Source organism: Eutrigla gurnardus (genome assembly GCF_963514095.1).
Source record: "Eutrigla gurnardus genome assembly, chromosome: 14".
Taxonomy (NCBI): domain Eukaryota; kingdom Metazoa; phylum Chordata; class Actinopteri; order Perciformes; family Triglidae; genus Eutrigla; species Eutrigla gurnardus.
The window spans coordinates 16925831-16942017 of NC_139937.1; the positions used below are offsets into that span (position 1 = coordinate 16925831).

Below are 16187 nucleotides of genomic sequence, written 5' to 3' on the forward strand. Positions count from 1 at the left end.
TATGCGTCTTTAGAGCTCTGGCTTTGCTTCGAGTGGCTGAAGTACAAGATCTAATATTTGCCTTTACTTTCTCCCTGTTCCTGCAACCAAGATGGACAAGGTGTGTTCTTTAACGTCCCAGGCCTTGTGGGACATTTTTAAAGGATAATACAGGCAACCTGCGGCTCTGAAATATGAAGCCAATGCGGAAGTGCAGAATGGAAAATGCAAGATTATTTCCAATGGCCATCGGGGGGCGACTCATCTGGTTCCAAAAAGAAGTCCGAGTATGGCAGAAATTACAGTCATGGTTATTTTTTTTCAATATTGACAATATTATTTACGCTAATTATTTATTGAATTTTGAACCATGCATTTAAAAAAAAAAAAAAAATAACTGCACTGATCTGTTGCATTTGGAGGGCAAAATTAAGAGTCTAAATCTATGAAGAACGCTGTGATCTCGTAAACAATTAAATCTGAAACACATTGGTTGAATAGATGGGTTTGGGGGGTTCCCAACCTCCCTGCTCTGACAGTCTGCCCTGGTTGACAGTAGCACCAGGAGCAGGGGGTCCTGTCCCTCCCCGCGTGGAGAAAGGTCGCAGTCAGCACAAATTCCACGGCCGAGGTGAGGGCAAGGACTGCCGTAAAGCTCACGGCACAAACTGTGAGACAGGCATGGAGCCAGTTGTGGCGCACCGCCGAGGGCCTGCCAAGGCATCTCACAAGGGGGTCCTCTCACACTGAGCGGCCAGCCCTGACCTCCTGAGTGGAGCTTCAGCACACTGCTGTAAGGGAAAGGTGTGTACTGGATTTATGACAAAAGACAAATCAATGTTTTCACTTGACCAGTGCCCCCTTGGCATCAGAGACTGATTAACTTGTTGGGAAGGAGTGTCAATATAGGCTCCATACATGCAAAGTGTCCTTTCAAAATAAACCGTCTTCACATGCATTTGTGAGCTGTGTTTGTTTGACCCATCCACCTACACTCCCTGCCGCCCTTACCATGCCCTCACTTTATACTGCACTCTTAAATCCACTAATGCTGCAGGGGGGTTCATGTTGGAGTTAGTTGAAAGCCTGGTACGTCCCATGCAGCCGCTAACGGGGCATTCCGCGCATTGATTTCCGAACCTGAGGGTAACTGTGCGAACATCTGTATTTGAAGAGTTGGGAGTGAGAGCAGGTTGGTCTGCAGGGAGGGGATGGTTTCTTCAGTTGGATACTTTCAAAAGCGTATTCTTCTTGGTTAGGTTATCTTTATTATCCCACAAGGGGGAAATAGTGTTGCACCCAGGGTTCACAATAAACAAAAGACAACACCGACAGTGACATGAACACACTGGTTTCTCGCATACCTCAGTGAGTTAGAATAAGTTGCAGTTTCACTGCATGAATATTATTTTAAAATATAAGCTGATCCTTTCTGTGATGAACAGGCAGCAGTTGCTTAATTGTTGATAAATTTAACTTTAAAGCTTAATATTAAAGTAATTTTGGTGGCGAATTGCTATAGAAACATGGTAGCAATGGTAGTGATACTGAACTGTACAGCACTTTGGTCGACCATTGGTCGTGTAAAATGTGCTCTATAAATAAAGTTTGAGTTGAGATGAGTTGAGTGATGATACAGTAGTGACCTGTAAATCATATGGCAGCCCTGCCCAAAAGCATACCCTCCTTTATGGTCTATTTGACTCTAAATGGACCATAATTTACTAATTGGACATCATGCTGTATATTGAAGAAGACTTGAAACTAGAGGTTGAGACCATAAACTCATATTTCCACAACTGAGATCATAAATCAAGTGAGAAGTGTATTTTTCTCATAAACGTCCATATCAGACTTCTTCTTGCACCAGAGGAGTCGCCCCCTGATGGCCAGAACAAATGCAAGTTCAAGGCACTTATGCTTTGGCTTCACTTTTCGGGTTAGGTAAATGTCATGGTTTAGGTGGTTCCACTTGCAGCATGTTTGTGTATTTGGTTGTGTTTCCTCTATTTGCAATATGTTTTGTAAATGCTGTGTGCGTGTTGTCATATTGGAGATTTGCTTGTGATATGCTATTGATGATACAAATTGTTTCGGCAATTGACAGTTGATGTTATCGACACTGCTGCTTATAGTTGATGTTAATTAGACTTAAACATTATTTTCTAACTATTATTTCTTTTTATAACAGCTTTTTGTTCCGTTTCTAGCATGGATGCTGGGCGTTCTGCCGAGCATTTCATAGCACTATACCAGTGTTCCTCTGTGTTACATTTGCATTCAATGAGCTAAAACATTAAGAGCCACTACCATGCTTTAAGATAACCCTGGTAAGAAATAAATATACATATTAAACTTTGGTATACTTGAGTGTACTTGCAGATACACAAATCATCAGTTTCAATTGCATTGTTACAAGAACAATTCTACACATACATTTTAAAAATATACCAAAAATATATTTAATAAAAAAGTTGACATGAGTACACTTTAGTAAGTATATGTAACTTTCACTTAAATTATATTTACCTATAATATATTTATAGAACATGTACTACAGTGCAATTATAGTATTATTATTAAAAAAAATACTTAAAAGTATGATGTTAGTAAACTTTCAATATATTTCCAGATAACACATTACTATTATTACCTACCATTGAGCATGTAAAGATATTTTAAATGTATTCATCTGAGGAAACTACCAATGAATCAGTAGTGTTAAACACATAGTATGGGTATTTTGCAATTTGTCAGTCGTGTTGAGGCAGTCAATTCTTGTAATTTTCACTTGTTTCAAGATATGAGTCTTCATTGTGTCAGATATATTTTAATAGCGCATTATTCTTTATTGAGTCTTTTACAGCAAGAATTCAGCTCTGCAGAGGTGAACTAAAATGAACCTCTGCAATCCAGGCAAACGAGAGAGAGAGAGAGAGAGAGAGAGAGAGAGAGAGAGAGAGAGAGAGAGAGAGAGAGAGAGAGAGAGAGAGAGAGAGAGAGAAGTAGAGTAAAGTCAGTGAAAGTGAGACAGATGTAAACAGGAAGTGTTTCAGTGCAAACGTAATATAGCCTATCTGACTGGACGTTGGAGCCGGCTGATAATGTTACCGACAAAGTTGATAATTGACAAATAGATTTATTTAGTTTTTTTTTTATTTCATCATTTTATTATTTACAAGTTTTGACAGCTGGTGGCAGTATTTACAGTGTATCTTTTATAAAATAAAATTTTAATTGTTTTAAAGATAACTTTATATGACTTTAAATCATTTTATGAAACACAAGCATGCAGTTATTTCCCTGCTTTTCCCTGCCTGTAGTTAACCAGGTAAACGTTCCCCAAAAGGTAGCTCTAATAAAAAACACTGAATTTAACAGAACGCTAACATCACATCGTCGCATGCTACGAATGAGCATCATGTAAATGTCATTAAGATGTGAAGAAGTGTTTGAGTTGTCAGACATATTTCAAACCTATTCAGTATAATTCGATGTTAGGGGCTTTTATTGAGAAGGCTGTGACCGGAAGCGCTGCTGAATGGTGACGCACTTGACATTCCCGGGAACGAGGGTGAGGGAGAGCAGAACAGGTTCGAACGGCAGACTGACGCCGCATCGGGCAGACTAGAGACCGTATCAGACCCTTTCCTGAAGGAGGAATACGCGTTACTTTTCTGGATTTCAAACGGAGGAGCCGAGTTTGTCATCGAAATCTGGGGATTTCCCCCCCCCCCCCTCCACATTCGTGTGACACCTCGACGCGGCGAGAGGCCGGAGGGAAGGAGCCGTGAAATCCCGCTGGAAGAAGCTTGCTTTTTACGCCGCAAAGAAACGCCAACAAAGAGCCTTCAAGGAAGTAGACGGCTGCTCGGCGAGGATACGTAAGTTAGTTCAGATTCGAGCCGAAATTGGGGCCACGGCAGCGGACACGCTCCTCACCATGGTTCACAACAGACTCCTCCGCGCGGGTTTGACTTTGTTGTTTGTTGTTCTGTTTCTGAACGTGGGGATTTTTCGAGTCAACGGCCAGTACGGCGGCGGGGACCGGGGAATGTCGATACCGGAGCACGGATTTTGCCAGCCGATTTCCATTCCGCTGTGCACGGACATCGCGTACAACGAGACTATCATGCCGAACCTGCTCGGCCACACCAACCAGGAGGACGCGGGGCTGGAGGTCCACCAGTTCTACCCGCTGGTGAAAGTCCAGTGCTCCCCGGATTTAAAGTTTTTCCTCTGCTCCATGTATGCGCCCGTGTGCACGGTGCTCGAGCAGGCGCTGCCCCCGTGCCGCTCTCTGTGCGAGCGCGCGCGGCAGGGCTGCGAGGCGCTCATGAACAAGTTCGGCTTCCAGTGGCCCGACAGCCTCGCGTGCGAGACCTTCCCGGTGCACGGCGCCGGGGAGCTGTGCGTCGGGCAGAACATGTCGGACCGCACGGAGCCGGAGGGTCCCGGACCCAGCCCGCCCCCCGCCGAGGGCACGCTGCCCGACCCCATGAACGGTCAGTTCAGGTGCCCTGCCTCGCTCCGGGTGCCTCCCTACCTGAACTACCGCTTCCTGGGGCAGGAGAACTGCGGCGCGCCGTGTGAGCCGAAGAGGTCTCACGGGATGATGTACTTCAGCGAGGAGGAGCTGAAATTCGCTAGGATATGGATCGGCATCTGGTCCGTGTTGTGTTGCGCCTCCACGCTATTCACCGTGCTGACCTATCTGGTGGACATGAAGCGCTTCAGCTACCCGGAGCGGCCTATTGTCTTCCTCTCTGGCTGCTACACGATGGTGTCCATCGCCTACATCGCCGGGTTTTTACTGGACGACAAGGTGGTTTGCAATGATAGGTTTGACAACGACATAAGGACTGTTGTGCAGGGCACGAAGAAGGAGGGCTGCACCATCCTCTTCATGATGCTCTACTTCTTCAGCATGGCCAGCTCCATCTGGTGGGTCATTCTGGCCCTCACCTGGTTCCTCGCGGCAGGGATGAAATGGGGCCATGAGGCCATCGAGGCCAACTCCCAGTACTTCCACCTGGCGGCCTGGGCCGTGCCCGCCATCAAGACCATCACTATCCTAGCAGTAGGGCAGGTGGATGGAGACGTGTTGAGCGGGGTGTGCTTCGTGGGCGTCAACAGCGTGGACGCCCTGCGAGGCTTCGTCCTGGCGCCGCTGTTCGTCTACCTTTTCATCGGCACCTCCTTCCTCCTGGCGGGCTTTGTCTCGCTGTTTCGCATCCGGACCATCATGAAGCACGACGGCACCAAGACGGAGAAGCTGGAGAAGCTGATGGTGCGGATAGGGATCTTCAGCGTGCTGTACACCGTGCCGGCAACCATCGTCATCGCCTGCTACTTCTACGAGCAGGCCTTCAGGGAGCAGTGGGAGAGGACGTGGATCAGCCAGACGTGCAAGACGTACGCCGTGCCGTGTCCCGTCCAGAACCACCCCAACATGAGCCCGGACTTCACCGTCTTCATGATAAAGTACCTCATGACGCTCATCGTGGGCATCACCTCCGGCTTCTGGATCTGGTCCGGGAAGACCCTCAACTCGTGGAGGAGGTTTTACACGAGACTGGCCAACAGTAAACAGGGCGAGACCACGGTGTAATGGTTGGTCTGAGCCCCGTCCCCTCACACAGACTCCTTCGTGACAAACTGAATGATAATCCACTTTATTGTTTTCTTTGTGATTTTTCTCGGACTTACAGGAGATGCTCGGTATGTTTTTTTTCCTGTTTCTTTTTTATGTACATATACATTTGTGAGATTTTTGTAAGTATATATTTGTATTTAAAAAATTTGAAAAAAATCTTTTTTAAAAACACCTTTTTTTTTGGACAGAATGGAATTGTTCTTAATCACCACAAAGAGCCAGCTTGCATCAGTGATCTGAGGTCCCATGACCTGACTTAATGTGGACACCACTGGGAGTGTTTGCGTCTTTGATCAGCGAGCTGCCTGTGAGCGGTGGGTCTATTCTAAGCAGAGTCCCGTGAAACCCAAGTGCTTCCTCGTGGCTCTCTCTTATCCCGGTTAACCAGCTGGAGTTTGAGTGTCTGCTGTACAGTTGGGCAGCAGTCGGCCCGGGGTCTGAGGGGGAATGTCAACAGTGTGGGACCAGGATCGGTGTGCAGGTTGTGAATGTGAGTCATTGTGACAGATGCTTGTGGTCTGAAGCTCAGGCCCCTGAAGGCTACATCATTCCTTTCCAAATAAAGCACATGTGATATGCCAGGTTAAAGGACCATACCAGTGTTTTGCATGTTTTAGTTCAGATTTTGTATTTTACACTATTACCTCCTCTCAGGCAATTCTTTGATAGTGTTTTTTCCTACCTTCCTGGGAAACAGTCTTCTTTTTTTATACAGCTGCAATTCATAAATCATCCTACAGACACACAAAGTGATAATCATAACTGCTAATAGGGACAGTTCACCTCAATTAAAATACATGTGTTTTCTCTTACCTGTGGAGCTGTTTATCAGTATTTTGTATTGTTTCGGTGGGATTTGTCTAGTTCTGGAGATATCGGTGGTATAGATGTCTTCTCTCAGATATAATGAGACTATACTCTAACTCATCTTGTAAAATACCAGAAGTCATAACTCTGCACACAACCCTCTGTGGATTATCATGTGTAAGGATTTCTGCAAAAGAGACACTGTTTCTAGTTTTTTTCGAATGTATTTTTTGAATGTAAATGGCACAAACCGAGTGCCATTTACTTCTATTATATCAACTGGAGAACATACTGCCAGTACCTCCAAAACTAGGCAAGTCCCACCCAATACATCTAGATAGATAAGCACTACATGTAAGGATCGGACGATATAGGATTTTATTAGGGATCACGATAAAAAAAACTCAATAAGTTGATCGTGGTGCATTTTCATCATCGGGATAACCTAAGTCATATTCATGTGTGACAAGTGTCTAGCTTGTATCAAGGTAGACAGCAGAACAAACAAACTCGGAACAAAAAAAATCATGATATAAAATGTTTTTTAAATAATGATTTTCTTTTTTATATATTTTATAGTTTTTTAAATGTATTAATGCAGGAGACTTTATGGTTTCTAATCTTATTTGAGATTATTCGATTGTTTTATGAAAAAAAAAAACGACTTGTGTCTTATCTGCAACGCATTATATACATTTGTTTCTTGACAAAAAAGTAAAGTAACGCCAATACGTTGAAGTGTCATTGTAAGAGTTTGAAGCACATTTTGGTGATTTATCTGGATATCATGAAAATCGTGAAATTCATTTTCATATCTTCCCATGTTTAACTACAGCTAAGAGGAATAATGTTTATTGTTGATGTTTGGGGTGAACTATCTCTTTAATTTAGCTAAAGTTCCGATATTGTTGCATAATGCAAGCTCTAAGTTTAGATTCTTAACCTATGACACAATCATTTTGACCAAAATGAAAGCAGCTGAGATGTTCACAGATGTATTAACTAGCAAGTTAGACCCTGCTGGGATGGAAACTAATCGTAAAAAAACATCTGAAATCGTTTTGGTCTGGTGCTGTAATGTGAGAAATGCTGTATGAACTATAAGGGTCGTTATTACATGCACAAATACAGGTGTGTTCCTTTTGAACAATAATTCAGAACATCAATAATATGGGCTTCATTTGTGTTTAGTGAACGTAGAATGAAACAATCTGCCAGCGATGAGAAACCATTGTTTTCTGCACACAGTGCTATGTAAAATCATTGGACACCCTTTGGACTTCAGCTTCCCAATAATCATGTTATTAATCAACCCGTTTTTCTTCTTACACAAAAGCAATACGATTTTTTAAAACTATTGTTATGCATTGAATGACAGCATCTGAAAGTAGGTGTAGAAGGGGAATCTATTGGTTCATCATTTCAGTAGCTCTGTCTTTTTTCAAGAAACATTTTTATAATTGACCATATAATCTGCATATTAATCACTAATGAAAGTAGCTGTATTGTTAGTGTGAGATTAATTGTGGTTATGAGTAATATGAGACGATGTAGGATTGTATCCCTGCGTTAAAAAAACAAACAAACAAATGAATTGATTGCGGTGAATTTTAATTATCGGTATTACTCATGAGTATCACCATGAGTGACTTGAAGAAGCTGTCTAGCTCGCTGTAATGGCAGAGAAGTGAAAAATAGAGCCTGAATTGTCAGAAAGAACTGACTCACACAATGTTGCTGTTTTTTAAATAATGTATGCATTATTTTTTATTTGAGCTTCACGAAAAAAAAGCTTGTTTTCTATCTATGAAGCAAAAAAAACATTCTTAACAAAATGTGAGGTTAATTCATTCCAGTTTTAGTGCCATTTTAAGCATATTTGAAAGATTATCAGGGTAGTATTATAGATCAGATTATTTTGTTCAGAATAATCATGACATTTTCATATCGTCCCATGCCTACTGATGAGAAATGCCTCAGGTTAGAACTGCAGGTTTTTGAGCATGACTCAATCATTTAGACCTTTACTGCCTTTTCGGGTGCAGCTTATACGTTTGAAAGCACACATGGTGAAATGTGAGCCTTATGGATGGCTGGGGGTCATGGAAGTTCAGGTTTCTGGAGAACAATAAACTACCTGCGAGTCCGTAACAAGCACCTGCATGTGTTTTTGTATTTAACTCTGGTAATCTATCTGTATATGACAGCTAATGGGAGGTGTGCTTATTGCATATTAGGCATGGGGGCGATATGAAAATGTCACATCACGATTCACAGCATCGTGATAATCATCAAATCATGCTTAAAACTCTGGTGTCATTTTAACAAATTTCTAATCTTTTTTTGGTGTAAAAGTCAACTAAATAATGTGAAATAAGATGATCATAAATCATATCATCATCATCATCATATTTATGATCTCCCTACATAAATTAATGCTTTTTCTAAAAATTGATTTTAGTTTTTTTTAAATCAAGCTGTGTTTTTCGCGTCTCCAAGCTGGGCAGCTTCTTCATGTCACTGTTTGAATATTTACAATTATTCTGATGATGGAAATACATAATTATGTATTAGAATAATTTCCTGCAGAAGGAAAAAGGGGCGTCCAAACTTCACCATGGCACTGTAAATATGCTTCTACCTACTGAAATATGGGTGGGTTGTTTCACATTCACGTATCAAATGTTTATAACAAAGCATATTTTTGACCCATTTGTACAGGCACATCTTTATTTTGGGGATTGAACGTGTGGGTTATTGTGGAGAGCAGTAATGTGGCGAACACGGCTGCGTGTCTGCACCGTGGGACCGGAGAGCAGCCAGCATCCTGCACGTCTCCCGCTGCAGGAGAAAGGAAGCGTTGTGCTGAGACGCCGAGCGGCTGCTGTCAGTGCAGCCCGGCTCACGCACACATCACGACTTGTGTTCCTGTCAAACGCTCTTCCACGCCGCGCTTCCGGTTCATAATAATCCTTTCATTGTGTCGACAGCTCTACAATAGTCGCAGCTTTGAAGTATTTTTTTTTTCCTTTGCATTTGCTATGAAGAGAAAACCTTTATATTTATAGAAAAAAAATCGTATATATACACAACATTGATTGCTTTATGAAAATAAAAACAATCTCGCCATTGTTAACGGTGAAGCCTTTGTGAATTTATTTCCCCTTAAATTGTTAAAGGCACGGAAATCTTACAAGTCATTCTCCCTTTCCGTGCTAACTAGGGAACGCTTCTTAGATTGCAAGTGATTGAGGACAAAACCCACAGTTAGCCAAGTCAAATGGTTATTTTGTTATATAATTATAAATTTATAATTGTCTTTTTAGGACACACTGAATTGCCTTGAATCATTCTAACTGCTGTACTGCTGTGTAGAAGGAGGACTGGATGTTGTTGGGGTCACCCCTCTGCTCACAGTGTCCATCTTACAAGCGATTGTAAGGGCTATGTTTGAATGATGGGGGGGGGGGGGGGGGGGGTGTTTCAAATGCAGTTTGAATGGTTCATATCCTTTTAGCCACTAATTCCTTTTCCTATTTTATATGGTTGTGAAAACACCTCCTTCAAACAGTTATTAAAGTTTCTCGCCAAAAGCTGCATTTTACAAGATTACCTTTGAACACATCATGATGCGGTCCGCTCAATATTCATTTTTACTTCACAGAGCTTGAACGCATCTTTCAGCTTAATGACCAAACATTCAATTGGCACTAATCTTCTCATCTAACTCTAATAAATAGCAAACAAGCTAATTATACTTCCAGATCCAGTAAGGTTGCTGCTCGGGATACCGCTCTGCTGCTTGTGTTCATCAGATCCACCCGTCGCTCCTCCTCAGTCCAAATATGGTCACTTCCTTCACTGGTTGCAAAAATTCCAAGATGGCGATTGCCAAAATGCTGAACTCGAGGCTTCAGAACCGTAGTCCACAAACTAATGTACAATCATGACTGAGTTACAGATGTGTCTTGCCCAATGTCGGTTTACGTGAAAAAATATTTTTGGACCCAGTGGCATCACGTGACCGACTCGGAAGTTGAAATTCCACTGTTTTGCCACTATATTAAATTAGCCGCAAAGCCTTGTGCTCTTTCCAGGGTCTCAGTGCTTTACTCGCACTAATAATTACAGCTCTCAAAAAAAGCTCTGGACCTGGGTGTGGCAGCTATGTTCATTGGTCAGCTGCCGCCTGCTGTCGCTGTTCCAGGCTGCTCCTTGCACCACGCTGCTTCCCCTTCTACCAGCTACCCAGCTTTTAAATCCAACACCGCGGGGCCTTTTGAGTTCTGACATGAACTGTCATATGACAGCTGTGAAGAAGGCCTTCTTTGTTAGAAAGCAGACTTTTTGGCACAGTAATACTGAATAGTCGGTGCGTTTCTCTTCCGTGTTCTTGTCTCCTTTGTACATATTACAGGTTTGCTACGAGTCTTGCAGTGAGATCCTTGTGCATTTCAGTAGCAGTAGAAAGATGGAAGACAATGGAAGGAATGGGTAGTTGTAATGCAGCTTGTATCCGTCATAATAATGTGGAGTCTAAGCTGTGTCTGGGTCAGGGGCTCTGCTCAGTCCCTGTAATGCTCACATCTGCATCCACTGTGTGATCTACTGCAGATAGGAACATAGAGTATATTGTTTTACATATTTCATGCTTTTGGGGCAGCTTAGGGTGAAATCAGGCAGCAGCAGTGTTCAGACAGCCGCTGCAAAACAAAAAGTAAAAAAACACAAACATTTCTCCAGCAGCAGCTTCTACTGTAGACCTATTTTTCCTTTTTAGACTGCAGAAAGTAGCTGTCTTAACACAATTTCTCTCAGAGTCAGTCTCCCAAACTTTTTTTTTTTTAAAGCAAGAAACATTTCCAGCACTGTGCAGAGATAATGGTGCTTTTTAAGGCAACGACAGATGGCAACACTCAGTTGCACCTCCATAAACGAAACGTGGTAAGAGATAATTATGTTTTGTTTGGTAAACCTTTTAGACTCAGTAATAGACCTGAGACAACAAGTCTTAAAATAGTGAAGAGGTTGTGACTCTTATTTAATGTGTTGGAGGAACGGCAACATCTGCTTGTCTTCTGTCTTTTGCATCTACACAGCTATACAGGATAGTGAATCTGCAGCTCCCCTGGTTTCAGAGCTTTAGAGTTAGTTTTAACGCATTGTGTTTCTAAAGCCAAACAAGTGTTGTTGCGTTAACCTTCCTTAACCCTGTGACGTTTTCCCCAGAGGTCAAGGAAAAGGAGTTAGGAATAGGAGTTAGGACCGATTTTTTTGACTATTCGACTACAACCCTGGTCTTCACTCCATCTGTCCTCAGGTTTCCTGTGTGCCTCTTGCTCACCAGCAGTCACTGTTATCCCTGTGGGTCTCTCTAGACCACAGGTTGATGAGCACCACCTTAAGGTGCACTTCATGAAGAATGCCAAACTCATTCACTGTCACCATCCACGCAAGATGTTATACTTAGCAGTTTTGCGAGTCTTTCCTCCCCTGGTCCAACTCGGAAAGCTTTGCTAGTCCCAACAAGATGCATGCACGTGTTCCTGATTTCTCCTGATCACCTCAGCCACCAGGCACGCACAAAGCTTTGCAAGGAGTCGCCTGCATCTGTGTTTACATCACCAGGCCTTGTGCAGCCAGGAATGATGGAGGTTTCACAAGAAAATTATCGACACACCAAACTAAGCATGGCATTCAAACAAAGAACACCCACACGCGATTATGCCAAGGCATGTTTGTTTTTTTATTAACAACAATATTCAACAGTGAAATTTTATTGCCTACTGCTTTCCAAAGCGTAGCATAGTGTATTTGCTTAGCTACAGGTTTAACTTCATTCAAATGTGCTATGAAAATCAACTTGCAGAGTCATGCTTCCAGTTCAACCACGTCTGCTTTTATTGTCATGAGTTTTGATATTCACGGCTCGACAGGATGCTTTGTGAAAAATCCAAATTCTGTATATAATGTCAATGCAAAGACAAATGGATGCATATAGACACGTATTCGTGCAACCTTGCTTCTGACTGCCAATGCTAACTTTCTCTCCTTTTGCTGGTTTAAAAGAAAAGAAATGGTGTTCACATAATGAAGATCACATTTATTGTTTTACTTGCCCTCACGCATAATCTATCTTCCAATGTTTGGACTTTTTTTTAAATACAAAACACATGCTTGGTATTGCGACGTGTGATCTCAACCATGCCAGCTCCAACCTTAATTAGGGCATTTGTGGAAAAGTTGCAGTTGAGATTGGACGGAATTGCCAAATTTGTCACAATTCACAGGGATTGCATTAATGGCTGCGACCGCAACGTGGGGATTTTTCCTGAAGGCGCTGGTATATATTGTAAATAATTTGACTTCTCAGTGTGAATTTCCAACTATCTCAAGGTCAGCATGTGTTTCTGCAGCTCTGCATTTTTACAGCAGCAGCATCTTGCCAAATGAGCTGGCACCATGCTGCCTTTACACTGTGAACTCCACCTGCCTGTCTCCACCTGCGGATGACTGATGTGTTGTTTTATGTACTTCTTAGGCCGTCTCACTCATACACCCACACGTGTCGCTGCCTATGCTGCGCGAGTCAGATCCCTGCCTTTCACTCGTTCCCTTTTTATCTCCTTTCCCGATGGTCCCTCGTGCTGGAAGACAATGCTTCCACATACATGTGCTCACATCATTGCATCACAATTTTGATAAGGTCTGCCATATATGACCTCCTTTTCTGTGCTAATGCCAGTTATGACACATGCAGGGGCAGAAAGAGCTTCTCCGTTTCACCCTAGGGAGTCAATTCTTTAGCATAAAAATCCTTGTGAAGGTTTACGTGTGACGGTGTTATCAGAGATTGCACTGTTAAGCTGTTCACTTCCAGAGAGGGAGCAGGTTCAAACACTGTGTCAATCACAGGAGGGAGTGTTTTTGCGAGATGGGAGAGGGAGGGTCGGATATTATCTTTCATAGTTCCCACCCATATCTTCACTGTATATCGGAAATGGACGTTGTTATCGCGACATCGCCCCTTTTGGTTTGTGGATGGCGGTTTTGAGTCCCTCGTTTTGCTTTAGGGCGTGTCTACCTTGTGGTTGACAGGACGCTACCACACCGTTGGTCTGGGAGTTGACCTTGTTTTTGTCTTAGAACTTTTAACCGTTTAACAGTTTGGTTTCATTTCATAAAGGTTAAGTGGACCATTTTTATTATCATTCTTTTTTTTCATCCAAGATGGCTGACTGGCTGAATGCCAAACTGGAGGCTTCAAACTGTAGTCCTTAAACCAAACGGGTGACGTCACAGTGACAACGTCTACTTTTTATACAGTCAGTTGTTTTAAGTTACATACCCAACTACGTTCATATGCAACAAATGTACGTATTTGAACCCAAACCATGAGTTTTTGGAGTTAACAAAGTAGTTTTGTTGCCAAACCAAACAAATGGCTTTGAGCCTCAAAGAGCATTGGGTTTCCCTTTCTTTACTTCATTGACTTTCTACTCCTCATTCTTTTAAATAGTTTCAAATATGTACACATTCAGTCTTAAACACAAACAATGATCATATCATTGATGTATGTTTAAGTTTAAGGCCAGAAAGTGCGTTTTCATTCAGCCTCCAGTTGTTGGATGAGAGTGTCACAGCACCTTAACTGCTCCCTGGAGGAAGAGAAGTTGAAGAGAGGAAACCTATCAACTTCAATCTCTCGGTGTCTGAGGCTGAGCTGAATGAAACTATGCAACCATGAAATTCCCTAATGGAAGCCGTCTGTTTTCAACCTTGACTGTTAAAAGGAGCTACAGATAAGAGCCACCATGAGAACAAAGGCCTGAGTAAATCTACAGTTGTATGGCTTTGAGAGGTTGACTCTCACTGCGATGGTAGAGCCGCGTGGTTTTACCGGTTTAGTCAGCTGGTGTTCGGTGTTTCTTTGTGATTTCATGTTGACTTCATGGTACACAGTAATCCAGAAGTCCTGAAGTGTACAGCCACGTAAAGCATGTTTACCTTATGTTTTTAGAATTCACTTTTACATCAGCTTGAGAATTTTCTAAATTTCCCACAAAATCTATCTGGTGATTTTTCGCATAGAAAGACAGTGCAAAGGCGCGAATAGATGTGAAATAGGCGCAAGGTTCACAAGTACGTTGAACTATCAACTCGGTCTGTGGTCTCCCAGAGCTCTATGATAGAACCTCATATCAATCCAAAGACCAGACTGTGTAGAAACCACACACTGTCTATGGTATAAACGTCACTGCCGTCTTTATGTCTCCATTACCCTATTTGGAGTGTTGATGGAGCAGCTACAGTGTCAGAGTAGCCTAGCACTAATCACTATCAATAAGTAGTTATTTCAGCATCCTTTTCAACAGTTTATTGACATTAAATCGCAGCAAAGTTGTTTATTTTGGGTTAATGCCACTGTAGTAAACCAGCCGAAGTGTGTCTTGCTAGATCCAGTGAATACAGCTCGGTGAAATTCCCCGGATGATGTATTGAACATAGACAGGATGGCATTTGGTTTCCTGGTGTATCTGCGACTTAGTTAGTTGTAATATCGGCTAATATGTAGCTTTTTTTTTAATGTACTTATGTAAAATTCAATCATCATTTCTGATACACTAGAGAAGTATCTGCAGAGACTCTGCCCTTTGCATGCATGCTGTTGAGGATTTCCCTTATCCATACTTCATAACAAGTGGTGGGACTACAGGGAGCTCTCTGTGAAATGACTGAACCTCCAGTGAGCTCTGTATGGTGGAGCAGAGACAGAGGCAGAGCTGTCCTAATGGGAAACACAGATCTGGGTATAAATATCCAAACTGCAGCACTGTGTGTGTGTGTGTGTGTGTGTGTTGCCAAAGGGGAGGAACAGGGCTGTTTATGCCAACACACTTAAGGCTATGGCGAGGGTAATGAGAACCATGTTGGTGGGGGTTAGACCTTGCTAAATGAGTCACTCCGTAACCAGGGACGCAAAAACCCAGGGATGTGCAGCAACAATTTCAATTCAGGTTTTGATTTTTTTTTTGCATAGGCCTATGGATATGGTGGTGCTAGGTGTGGAATATTGGTGTGGTGGTGTGGTTGCTTCAGTTCTGCTCCCTGATCCCTGAGGCCACGGTTCGATATCCCTGGAGGGCGCTTCTGGGGAGGGGGGGGAGTTAGAGTTGAGCATTAGGGGGTTAGGGTTAGGATTAGGCCTATTAGTCCTTAAAAACTGCCATCACACACCAGCTCACCATTGCAGCTGGTTCTACAGGCCTCGGACCAGCATTTAAGATTGCCAGAAGATATCAACTCACTGTGCCAGGTCGTTCTACAGGCCTCGGACCAGTGTTTAAAACTGCCAGCAGACACCCACTCACCATGGAAGCTGGTTCTACAGGCCTCGGACCAGCATTTAAGATTGCCAGAAGATATCAACTCACTGTGCCAGGTCGTTCTACAGGCCTCGGACCAGCGTTTAAAATTGTCAGCAGACACCCACTCACCATGGAAGCTGGTTCTACAGGCCTCGGACCAGCGTTTAAAACTCCGAGCAGACACCCACTCACCGTGCAAGCTGGTTCTACAGGCCTCTGACCAGTGTTTAAAACTGCGAGCAGACACCCACTCACCATGCAAGCTGGTTCTTCAGGCCTCAGATCAGTGTTTAAAACTCCCAGCAGACACCCACTTACCGTGCCAGGTGGTTCTGCAGGCCTCGGACCAGTGTTTAAAACTCCGAGCAGAAACCCAC

General features: G+C 43.0%; 1 protein-coding gene across 1 annotated transcript; it reads left to right on the forward strand.

Annotated features, from left to right (window-relative positions):
* Positions 1 to 3586: 3586 nt before the first annotated feature.
* Positions 3587 to 9585, forward strand: fzd1 (frizzled class receptor 1). Its single transcript, XM_084026469.1, has one exon. It carries the CDS (start codon positions 3923 to 3925, stop codon positions 5588 to 5590), a length of 1668 nt encoding a protein of 555 aa, XP_083882595.1. The 5' UTR covers positions 3587 to 3922; the 3' UTR covers positions 5591 to 9585.
* Positions 9586 to 16187: the final 6602 nt, after the last annotated feature.

Coding starts and splice junctions, on each gene's coding strand:
- fzd1 (XM_084026469.1), top strand. CDS start 3,923: ATGGTTCACAACAGACTCCTCCGCGCGGGTTTGACTTTGTTGTTTGTT.